The sequence below is a fragment of the Pectinophora gossypiella genome, chromosome 7 (assembly GCF_024362695.1).
Source record: "Pectinophora gossypiella chromosome 7, ilPecGoss1.1, whole genome shotgun sequence".
NCBI classification, from domain to species: Eukaryota; Metazoa; Arthropoda; class Insecta; order Lepidoptera; family Gelechiidae; genus Pectinophora; species Pectinophora gossypiella.
In genome coordinates, this window is record NC_065410.1 from 16,940,001 (window position 1) to 16,952,201 (window position 12,201).

General features: G+C 41.0%; 1 protein-coding gene across 8 annotated transcripts in view; it reads right to left on the reverse strand.

The window, feature by feature from the left end:
• LOC126368378 (embryonic polarity protein dorsal) overlaps positions 1-10,926 on the reverse strand; it is a 70,935-nt gene extending 60,009 nt beyond the window's left edge. For 4 of the 8 annotated variants that reach the window (XR_007566580.1, XR_007566579.1, XR_007566578.1 and 1 more), the window contains exons 1-2: positions 10,720-10,926; positions 7,962-8,123 (exon numbers count right to left, since the gene is read on the reverse strand). Coding sequence is in view for 2 of the 8 variants with exons in the window: in XM_050012326.1 (XP_049868283.1) it covers positions 7,962-8,123; positions 10,720-10,774 (217 nt within the window). In the remaining 6 variants the exon portion in view is untranslated. Of the gene's footprint in view, positions 1-6,685; positions 6,855-7,064; positions 7,854-7,961; positions 8,124-10,719 lie in introns of those variants that run through there. The other 4 variants (XM_050012329.1, XM_050012328.1, XM_050012330.1 and 1 more) reach the window with 4 other exon arrangements.
• Positions 10,927-12,201: the final 1,275 nt, after the last annotated feature.

Here is a 12,201-nt window from a genome sequence, read left to right on the forward strand (position 1 = left end):
GTGGAGGCCAGAGAGAGCGGACAGATCCCGCACCCTCTGGAAGTAGGTCAGTGGCGAAACGAGGCTCGCAATACTCTCTTCCGCGATTGGGACGAGGCGCTTGAGTCCCCGAACTCAAGCCGGGAGTTGGTGGCGGCAATTCGACCAGTCCTTCGGGACTGGATCGAGTGCCCTGGCGCTCCCACCTACCACCTCACGCAGGTCCTCACCGGGCATGGGTGCTTTGGTGAGTACTTGTTTAGGGTGGTCAGGAGGGAACCAACTGCGGAGTGCCACCATTGTGTGAGCGGCATAGTGGACACGGCACGACACACGCGCGAGGAGTGCCCCGCTTGGGCGGTCCCTCGCGCTGCCGTGTCCACAGTAATAGGGGCGGACCTCTCGCTGCCGGCCATGGTTAGGGCCATGAGCGGCAGCGAGCAGGCCTGGAGAGTGGTCGCCACCTTCGCGGACATAGTCATGTCCGCGAAGGAAGCGGCGGAGAGGGAACGGGAAGACTCTGTCGACTCGCTCCCGATTCGCCGCAGGCGACCAGGAAGGCGGCGACGGGCGCACTTGGTCGCGATCGACCGAGCGCCGCCTTGATGGGGACCTGTGGACGGTGGTCGGGGGACCGCCGTCCACAACATAGGTCTCGTGCTGTAGGGCTCCCCAAGTGTTCCGGGCAGCCCTCGGTGGAGGGGGAGGCGCTTGACGCGCTCCCATGGGCGCTGGGCCTTAAAGGGCATCCGCCGGCGGGGACGCGGTTGTGTGCAATTGCGTTCCCGTATCCCCGCCACACGGCGGCAAAGAGGAACACCGTTGGGTTTTAGTGGGTATACCGGGTGGTGACACCCGGGGAGTCCCACATAACCACGTCGTCCCCCCGGGCGGCGTGGTATGCGTAACGCATTTCCCAACGTCAAAAAAAAAAAAAAAAAAAAAAGGATATTGCAAAATTCCCACGGGAACGGGAGTTAGCGGGAAAAAACATTTGTATGAAAAAATCTAAACCGCGTAAGATAGCCACGCGGACGAAGTCGCGGGCAAAAGCTAGTCACAAATAAATCTTTACCTGCAGTCAACTACATCAATTATTATTACTAAGTAATAATTATCTGCTTAACTCATTTTCTAGCTAGGTTGGTATGCCTGTACAAAAGTAGAACTACATACAATACATTGACGCTTATCTCCCATCGGGGTAAGCAGAGAAGTAACATGATTATTACTATCCAATTAATCACTTGGGCTTCTTATCACTATTAGCTCAAAGTTCATTTCATTGTAATCCAGACCGAAATTCCGAAAATAAGTCTAATTAATATAGGTAATAGATAAGTAGAGCTGATAATAAGTGCGGTAGTCTTCTTCTTCTATTGTGCGGGTTGTGAGGAGGATTACCAACCCCATCAGCCCTGGTATCAGGGTTACTATTGAGCCGCCAACGACCCCTGACATGGCTCATGTAACGACTACTAAGTTCAGTAAGTAGTAACCGGGACCAACGGCTTAACGTGTATCCCGAAGCACGGATTATCTTGCTTTCGGACAATCAGGTGATCAGCCTGTAATGTCTTATAACCAAACTAAACTAGTGATGTCCCCGGGACATTGATTCATCGATTATAATATCAGTCAAGTTTTAAAATATAATCGACACCAGCGCCACTACCGGTGGATAATGTTACTAATTTTACGATATGATTACCAACGTTTGGCCATATGAAGTAATCGTGCATTTGTTGCTCATATCGTTAAACGTTTCGTGTTCATTGATCTGGCCAAACTACATCATGATGTGGCCAACAAATAATATTATATTTCATGAAATATCGAGCACATTACGAGTATGAAACGATCAATTCTAAGATCTGGCCGCGACACATATACAACAAAATCATATCACAGAGCCATCAATGACCGTGTTATCTCGCCCGATATCAATGGTTTCCACGACATCCCGTATGAAGTGACGAGCAGACGCCGGCGCCGCCACATGTGACTCATCCACTGATCACTACGTAAGGTGGGCATGTCCTTCCCGCTGAAAATAATCCGTGAAAACGCAGACACAAATCACCATTTTAGAAGGTCTCTGGTTTATTTATTCCGTCTGCTTTCAGGTGTGGACTCTAACACGGTCTTTAACGGCCTCCGTGGTCCAGTGGTTGAGCGTTGGGCTCACGATCCGGTGGTCCTGGGTTCGATTCCCAGTGGGGACATATCACAAAAATTACTTTGTGGTCCCTAGTTTGGTTAGGACATTACAGGCTGATCACCTGATTGTCCGAAAGTAAGACGATCCGTGCTTCGGAAGGCACGTTAAGCCGTTGGTCCCGGTTACTACTTACTGTGTAAGTACGTAGTCGTTATAAATGAGTTATGTCAGGGGCCTTTGGCGGCTCAATAGTAACCCTGACACCAGGGTTGATGAGGTTGGTAATTCGCCTCACAACCCACACGATAGAAGAAAAAGAAGAAGAGGTGTGGACTCTGCTTTTCTAACACATCTGCCTACTCTGCTAGTCTGTCTGTGACATCATTCATTGGTTACGAAATTAGCCTTCTTTTTAATATTTTACTTTTTATTGGGATGGGGACATTGTCGAAATCACTTTGTGAGACTGTCCTTTGTTTGGTAAGGACTTTTCATGCTTGAATCACCTGATTGTTCGAAAAAGTAAGATGATTCCGTGCTTCGGAGGGCACGTTAAGCCGTTGGTCCCGGCTATTAGCCATAAAAACACCTCCACCAACGCGCAGTGGAGCAGCGTGGTGGAGTATGCTCCATACCCCCTCCGGTTGATTGAGGGGAGGCCTGTGCCCAGCAGTGGGACGTATATAGTTTATGTATGTATGTACTTTTTTATTAATATAAGCTTCCTTAACGACATTGTATCATGTTCCGAAATATTTTTCCTTAAAATCGATCGTGACGTTCAAAAAATACCTACTTCTAATATGCAAATAATCATCAAGGTACAGCTGACCAGGTGGAATATCTTATGCATTAAAATAACGGCCTCCGTGGTCCAGTAGTTGAGCGTTGGGCTCACAATCCGGAGACCCCGGGTTCGAATCCCGGTGGGGACATATCACAAAAATTACTTTGTGATCCCTAGTTTGGTTAGGACATTACAGGCTGATCACCTGATTGTCTGAAAGTAAAACGATCCGTGCTTCGGAAGGCACGTTAAGCCGTTGGTCCCGGTTACTACTTACTGATGTAAGTATGTAGTCGTAACATGAGTCATGTCAGGGGCCTTTGGCGGCTCAGTAATAACCCTGACACCAGGGTTGATGATGGTATTCCACCTCACAACCCACAGGATAAGAAGGTCATACAAAAAAAAAATGAAATTTATTCGCTCTAGAGTGGTACAAAAGATCTTAAATATACATTATATCAATAAAAGTCCATCACTCAACCATACAGCGTGCTGATATTAATATTAAATAATTTATAATTAAAGAAACATTCAATCTAGAAACAATAAAGAATAATAACGGAAATATGCACGAATCTATTTATGGCAATAAGAGAAAGTCAAAAGATCAAATAATTCAGCTATTCAGGTCATAGGTGTTAACTTTTAATATCGTTGACGTGATGCGGGTCTTCAACTCCAAAAGTACTTATTTTTACCCGACTGGCGAAGCAAAAAGGAGGGTTATTTATTATAAAATAACCTCACGACTATATTCCCGGGCTAGTCTTCCTCTATCGTGTGGGTTGTGAGGTGGATTACCAATCCGTGCTTCGGAAGGCACGTTAAGCCGTTAGTCCCGGTTACTATTTACTGTATGTACGTAGTCATTACATGAGTCATGTCAGCGGCCTTTAACGGCGTAAAAGTAACCCTAACACCACGATTGATGGGGTTGGTTGTTGTTCTTACAACCTGTGGGTTGTGTGATCTTCTTCTTCTTCAAGAAGGAGAAGAATATTACTTTTAACATGTATTTTATTTATATTTTATTAACATGTATTGATATTTTTTTTTAGTTATGTTTTGGTATTGTTGTTTGTGTCCACCAACCCGCACTGGAGCATGGTGGAGTATGTTCCATACTCCCGGTTGATTGAGGAGACGCCGGCACCCAGCAGTGGAACGTATATAGGCCGTTTATGTATTGTTTACTCTTTGTTTAAGTATATGTATATTGTATATAGTTAAGTTACCTAATTTGTACTTATTTCTCTTAAGTGTGCCTACTTTATTATGAAAGTTTCGCGGCGCATTGGCGCTTCTGCACTGTAATGTCGTGAAATGTAAATAAATAAATAAATAAAAGTAGTTATGTTATGAGACAACTTTCCAAAGTTCTTTCTATGATTGTAAAGACAACATTTTCTCTAATAAAACTGCATCGAATCTTGATTAAGAGATTTGAAATGTTAATAAAATACAATATTACGCACAATTAAATCACTTGTAGCAGTCTGACACGAGCAGCATGATAATTATATTTATAACTTCAGTTATACAACTTTAAAAGCTCCATTTGCATTTCAAAACAGTCCATCAAAGGTAGAGCATGTTTGCAATTTACTCGGATATGAGTTATAAATGCGCGGATTACTCAACTATAATGACTTGCTCTTCTCAATCGTCGCGTGGTGTTTGAATAACCGACTGACACCTAGTAATTACTACTGCACACTTTGATGCTTACATTACAACTTGTAACCTGTAATTGTCACAGTAGGATATAAATTAATTAATAACAAAAAAACAAAATCTTTGGAAGAAACATTTTTTGCTTCCTCTTTGCATGGTTAGAAAATATTGAAACTTTCTTTTTCTTTTCTTTTTTCAAGCCTTTTCTTTCCTTTTTATTAATTTTTAATTATCTTTTTATTTACATTGCACAAATTAATGTATGTAATTTATGTTATGTAAATTTGAATCCTGAATGGCAATTGTTTATAAAATATATGCTAGGTTTTTTTTCCTACAGCTCTAAACAAATTAATGTTGAATCCAAACCTTTACTATTAAATAGGCAGCGCATTAGGTTACTCTGTAATGCTATAAGTTCCTTGGTGCAAATAAATAAATAAATGGGAAGAAGTTTATTTATTTATTTATTTTATTTTAAGTTAGTGATGTTGCACAGGATTTCTGCAAATGGAAATGTTATCCTAATGCTGAAATTCTGTATGTTCCTTGGGTAAATAGGTAAGTAAAAAATAAATAAATTGGACGCCCAAGATGTCATGGAAGCTCCAATGCTCTTTCCAAACAGTTCTTGAATGTCATTAAGCAGATATTAAACTAGTGGCACGCCATGTAGGCCATTTTAACATAATAGGTAGGTAGGAGGTACCCATAGCAATTTCTTTTTTTTTTAGTTAGTCAAGTGGGTAAGAAAAAGGGCTTTTGAAATAAAATCAATGGATATCTATAAATATGGGAAAATAGATCAGCATGTTCCTTATTTATAGGTATTTGTTTTTATTTTTAACCAGAATCCTATTGAAAATGCATATTGGCCTTTAAATAACATAATGCTTGCCTGGAGTGATAAAACTAAATTCAATAGGTTAACACAGTTCAATAGCCACAGCTATGCATGATATGAATCAAAGATTAAGCAAACTTTGTTGGAGAACTGAGGGCTTGAAATATCCTCATCAGGAACAGTTGGACTAAAAAGATACCAACTCCTACTCTGTCTCACTTCTATATTGCTCTCCAGTTACATCAGAGGGAGATGACCTACAACTTCTCACTCTGCCAACAAAGATTCTTGTGAAGTGTAAGCTAGACGCTAGTTGTATGAATCACTAACAAAATAGTAAAATTGCATAATGGACAAGGTAAAATCCATCAAGAGACAGAGACTGTAATAAGAAGTAGGAGGTACAGTGTCCAATGGTGTATGCCTTATGGTATCTACACAAACTTCACTTGTCAAATAATCAAAGTAAGTGCTGCATAGATAACATAATACCTAGTATATGCAGGAAAATAGGTATAATAAACCAGATTAGATAATGTGAGACTTACTTTACACATTAAAGGCATTGAACTGATGAACTTATGTGACTAATATTTCATTGACACATTATATTGTTACTGTCACATCATGATAATCTTCTAATATCTGTACGATAATCACAGTGAAAATTTATTTTATTTAAGCTGTTATTCTTGTTTGTTTTTCATTACATACATTTTATAATGCTTAAGTTTATAGTGATGTGGAGTTGATAAATAACTACTTAATTGTACTGGTCATTAAGTAGGTATCTACTATCAATTTATTGCTTCAACAATAATAACAGAATTTGAATGCCATTGAAACAACAAGCAGCAGAAGAATAGCAGAATATTACAAGATGTATCTATGAATATTCTCAAATTATACAAACACCCAGTTTAATGAACACTTCATTTAATTTTGCTATTTCTGTGTGAATTGATCTTTCATAAATGTATTAGAGATATGTAGAATTTTTAACATCTATGGAATAGTTTTCCACAACTGTTAAACATTATGCAATACTAACTTATCATTATCATCTTAGACATTGATATCATACCTCATAGCATGCAAAATTCTATCAACATTCCACCAGTAAAATTAGTGCCAGCGGTGAAAGCGAGTGAGGTGTCTGCAAACCGAGGCTCATGCAAATAGGGCAAAATTTCATTGTGACCTACTTCATACAACAATCCAAAGATAGAGCACTTACACTATGTGAAAACATTAATTTGTACTCACTACAAGAAACTTATCATCTCTAAATATAGAGCGGAGCTTGCCACCAATGTGTAAGAATTATGGCATAAACAAGGAAGAATATTGAAATTAATACAATATTGCAGTAACCGAATGTATATCGGAAGCGACTACACTCCATGGGAGTGTGGCCAGCAGGGTATTTATAGCGGGTGGAGGCGCGGGCCGCCGCCGCCGCGCGCTGTCGCGGCCTGGAAGCGGAGGGCGCAGCACCTACCGTCTGCAGCCCGCCTACATACGACATATAACGTGCAATGTGCTAGCACCAGTGGCAATACTTCAAACTAACCAACGACTATGGCTGAAACATGCAAGTCTCGCACACTGTTTACCTCCACCGATGTCCATCGCAATTTTACCGAGCGCGCCGCGCGGGCAGCTCACGTAGGTCCGTCCACAAACGACAATATCGAAACAGAAACGCACATTTATTTCGACTTCGTCATAGCACTAGCCGGTTCACTTCGCAATCCCGACAGTCTCGTGAACTTTGAACGCACTAAACCTCACTGTTTTACTATCTCGATCGAAGAAAATATGCACACTCGATCGACTGCACGGCTTGTAAACTAAACACGTACCTCCATGGGCATGATCCTATAATAACTGTCTCTTCGCTCGTCCGAGGAACAAGTTATCAAGGTCTCGTCTCGATCGCAGCATGCACGGTTCCAAGAATTGTAACGCACAGGTTATCGCGATTTGACACTGCCTTAGCTAATTAGATAACTATTGCAAAACACTACTATTATTACGATTATAACAACTAAAAAACTGAATTTGCTATTACGAATAATCACATCACTGAAGTTAAAACACTTGTTCGCGGAGTGAACGTCAAAAATGGTTGATAAGCGTGTCGGTGTGCGTGCCAGCTGAAGCGCACACCACGAACGACTGACGCGGATTGGCCGCCAGGTGTCACATGGCCGCCAAGTGACGTATGCGGACACAAGGCGCATGCGCGTTGTGAATTAGTAACTTTTTATATGAGAGTGAGGGAGAGAAAAGAACATAACATAGGTTGTCGCGTTTTTCCGTTTCCCGCGTTTTTCAATACGAGCGCGAGCGGACGGTAGGCAAAAGGCACACGTTCTAGATGGCGCGAAGTTAGAAGGGAACTAACTAATCGAAACAGGAAAATGTACACTACTGTAAAGTGTACATAGTAAACATATTCATGCGAATTTAATTGTGTGTAAAGTAATAAATATGTAAACTGGACGTACTATTTTTCTTCCGCCACCTTCTTCCTCGCGGCGCAGCCTTACTCTGCAGCAACTCGTTGACTTTGACCGGTAACAGCAGCTCGTCGAAGCGCGGCAGGAGCGCCCGCGGGGGCGGCGCCGGCTGCTGCCACGGGATGTCCAGAGGAAAGAATACTGCATCCGCTGCAACAAACATTACTTAATTAAAATATTATAACATGCATAAATACATATTTAGCTATTTATTTACGTATTCTAAAGCTTGTATCACAAACATTATTTATTACTAATGGTTGATAAGAAAACTAGTGATAAAGAGATTCCTCAGAACTTATCTGGTATAGTAGTATGCTATCAAATACTAATCCGGCAGGTACGCTATCAGACAATCTATCATCAAGTAGGAAACAGGCCTAGCTTTACATTCATTAATAGGAACAGTGTGAATCATAAATGTTTATATCCCGAATTCATTCAGCGAAAACGTAAAGGTCCGCAGGATGACTCACAGGGTAGCGAGGGGTCTGTAATCTAAGTAGGCGCGTGGGCGAGACTGCTTCAGAATATTTCAGCTGTTTCGGGAGGGTGACTCAACGCACTGCGGTTCGTAATGGGTACGCGTTTACTTCCTTAAAATAACAAATCTAGTAGGTAGTATTAAGGTGGTTCTAAAGTTGAAAACCTAGGTCAAAGGAAATTACTGGTTCACACACACTACACAATAAACACTTTAAGATCTAAAGATATAAAATAACTTGAACCCACACTTGGTATTCTGATTTTTGGAATAGATACCCTACTTGATGGTTCTACTAGGTACCTACCTACTGTGTTAATGATATATCCGTAAACAATTGATTTATTGATTTAATAACAAAGATTATGCTGATACTTTCAAGAGGCAGATTATACTTCAGTATCGCCTGTTCGTCACCATGCACTTCAATCAACACACCCATTTTAGCTTTAACAGGTATTTTTTTGTATTGTAAGTTGATACGAATGATTCAGCGCCTGGCGGCAAAACGACGCGCCTGCGGGACGCGCCACATTGCTGCGCGCCGCGACGCCATTGCTAACATGTTCGCGTGAGGCGCCATGCTGCCTTATACAGTGTACAAGTGCACACTAATTTGAGCCCTCTACAACCCCTGCTATGTCCCCCAGTCGAAACATTATCGATTGTTTGATTACGCAATATTTTATACACGCACGCGAATTATTTATACGTGAAGTCAGTCATAATAATATGATGTAAGTAACGTAAGTTCATGCCCCGAAATGCCTGTTGAGATGGTCAAGGCAAAACGCTCTCAAAGAAAACATACAGATCACTCCCTAGTATATCACCTAAACAGTTAGTCTATCTGGAATGACGTTACCTGCTTAGTCGACGTCTGGAAATATTACTGGACATGCCTGTTATGGTAAGCAAGCTGAACCCTTTCTAAGTTTTTTCTATAAGTACTCTCAGTATGGCAGAAAATTTAAACCATTATGTTAGTCTAGTGCTACTTTGGAAACAATCATTACCTACTTGACCAGATTAGTAAAAGTAAGTACGTAACTACAGTGAAAATTCATAAAAAGTTATTTTTAATTCATCCAAAATTAGCTTTCGAGGCTAGTCAGAGGTGGGATCGAAACTTTGAATTGTGTCCTAAAATAGCCTGAGGGGTTGTGGAGTGAAGGTAGGGCTGCACCCCCGGGTGCGTCACGCAGGGGCGCGGGCGCCGGCCGGGCTGGCGACGCACTCGGGCTGCGCTGTCGCCGCACGCGAGGGCCGCACTCCGCCCTGCTGATTACAGGCTCCATACGATAAACGTTCGGATTCCTACCTGACACGGTAACAGGGGGAACTTGAACATTTTAATGACTGTACCTATAGATACAGGTATGCAAGCAGATTATAAATACTACGTAGTAAAGTAAGTAAGAACAAATAAGTAGGTATTTATGTAAACAAAAGCCAAGTCGCACGCAACCACTAAGTTGCAGACTTGTTTACAAAATGTTTAGGTCTCTATCTACTGTATTGTCGTGGTTTAATAAATAACAAGAAACAAATGCAACTAGTCCATAATTCCTATTGGGGTGGGCAGATGCAGAGACTCGCAACCCCGCTATGCGTAGCCCTGTCTCACCCAATCCGAGAGTTTGTGTTATTTATTTAATACGGTTTACTATCATAAACACATTAAAAAAACTATCCCGTGGTCAACTAACATTCGATAATGTATAGGTACTGTAGTATACATTACACTGTTATCATTAGGTACGTATTTTTACAGTACTTAGCGTCATATTTGTAAGTGTTTCTGAGTCATAATTATACTACGAGCGATGACATTAGAGGTAAATATCCAGTAAGAGTATTCTAGTCATGCAACCGTAATGAAATCACTGCAATCAACAGGTGCATCCATGAATGAAAACCTTTCATGTTTCAAAAGGGTTCTCTGCTAAATTATAATGCAAGTTCTTTAGGAAAGATAGATTGATATAGGACTATTAGCTATTTTTCACCATTTTCCGCCAAAATAAAGTCGAATAGTAGATAACTTAGAGCAACACCGGAGGTCCAAAACCAAAAAGTTTTTAAATAACCAAAAATACTTTCAAAAGCCACACGGATTTGAAACAAAAAAGAAAAAAATACTGAAACTAATTCGAATTGACTGTACACTTTCAAATCAATTTCAGACTTTTTAAGTGTCATCTCATTCACCTTTGCTGTTTTCTACATTTTCTAATTTAAATAAAATGCCGGAACAGTTACCGAAAATTGCGCAAAGCGCATCGTCGCCTGTCGCGCGGTCGGGGGCTGGCGACATATCGGAGAGAGAGTTATCCAGAGAGAGGTACAACCTTCAGACCACTCCACCGGCGTAAGTCCACCGCTGACTGAACTGTTTATCACACAACAGACGACTATAAACACATGTGTCTGTTATCACAACACGAGACACATCCACTACCGCGGGTGTGTGGCACGTAACTCGTGTAATGGGTGCACGAGAAGAAATATTCGCGTCCATTTTCCTGTGATCCTTTATTAGTCATCCGGTAATAAGACGGCGAAAACTTGTTTTGATCTAACAGTAGAGTAATATTTTACGCACACACAAGGTTTTTGATTTTGTCGCATTTAAATAGTTTTTAGAATGACATTTCGGCGCGTCTCATTGAGGCAACTGGCGATCCAAGAATTTTTTTTTGACGTGACTTATTGTAGATTTGCCGCAGATGGCATTAACTACTTGGCCGGACAAATGGGGAGCGCTGAAGGCTCTCATCCGGTACAACGTTTAAGACAACAGGCCTGAGGGTGCCCAGTTGGGCGCGAACCTCGGCTCAGGGCGTCGTCTGAGAGGCGATCCAAGAGCTAGCAGCTTTTTTGCGCAGAGAGTAGGCCTGGCAGTTCAGAGGGGAATTGCTGCCAGCGTTTTGGGCGCTCTGCCTCAGTGTGACGCGCTGGAAGAAGTATTCTATTTCTAATAAGCTGGTGTTGTTTTTATTAAGTATATTATTTTTACGTACCTACTTATTAATTAAATTGAGTTCCGCTGGTACGTAGGTAAACAACGCGGCTTTGAACTATTTCTTATCAGTGATACGAACTTACGATTTACGATTTTGTCGATAGGTGGTATAAAATGAAAAACAAACGGGAAAACTTACAATGGAATAAGTTGTAAATAACTTCAATAGCTTTTTATAGGTAGGTAGGTTAACTATACGTATTAATAAAGCATTTTAGCGAAATCCTTTATGAAGCGGCCGTGATAGCTTGTGAATGTAAATTCACAACTCTGTTTACCCCGTTGGGAAATAGGCGTGACTTTATACAATACAATACAAATAACTTTATTGCACCAACATAGAAAGAAATATGTAATTACAAAAAGACTCTTAACTAAGTAAATGGCAAATGGCGGCCTTATCGCTTAAAGCGATTTCTTCCAGACAACCATAAGGTGAGGAAAAATGTAAAAATAAACTTACACTTAAACTTTATGTATCTAATGTAAATGCGATTGTATGATAGGTAGAACTTCGGAACTCTGGTTTAGTCGATGAACAGCTCAATAGAACATTAATTTATTTTCTACTACTAGGTACTACTATGGATTTAGACTATAAACAATTCATTCATAAACATTTGCATATGTAACTCATAGTATCTGCGTGCTTACCCCGGTGGGAAATAGGCGTGAGTTTATGTATAGTATATTGCACTTGATACTAAGTATTTACTTAC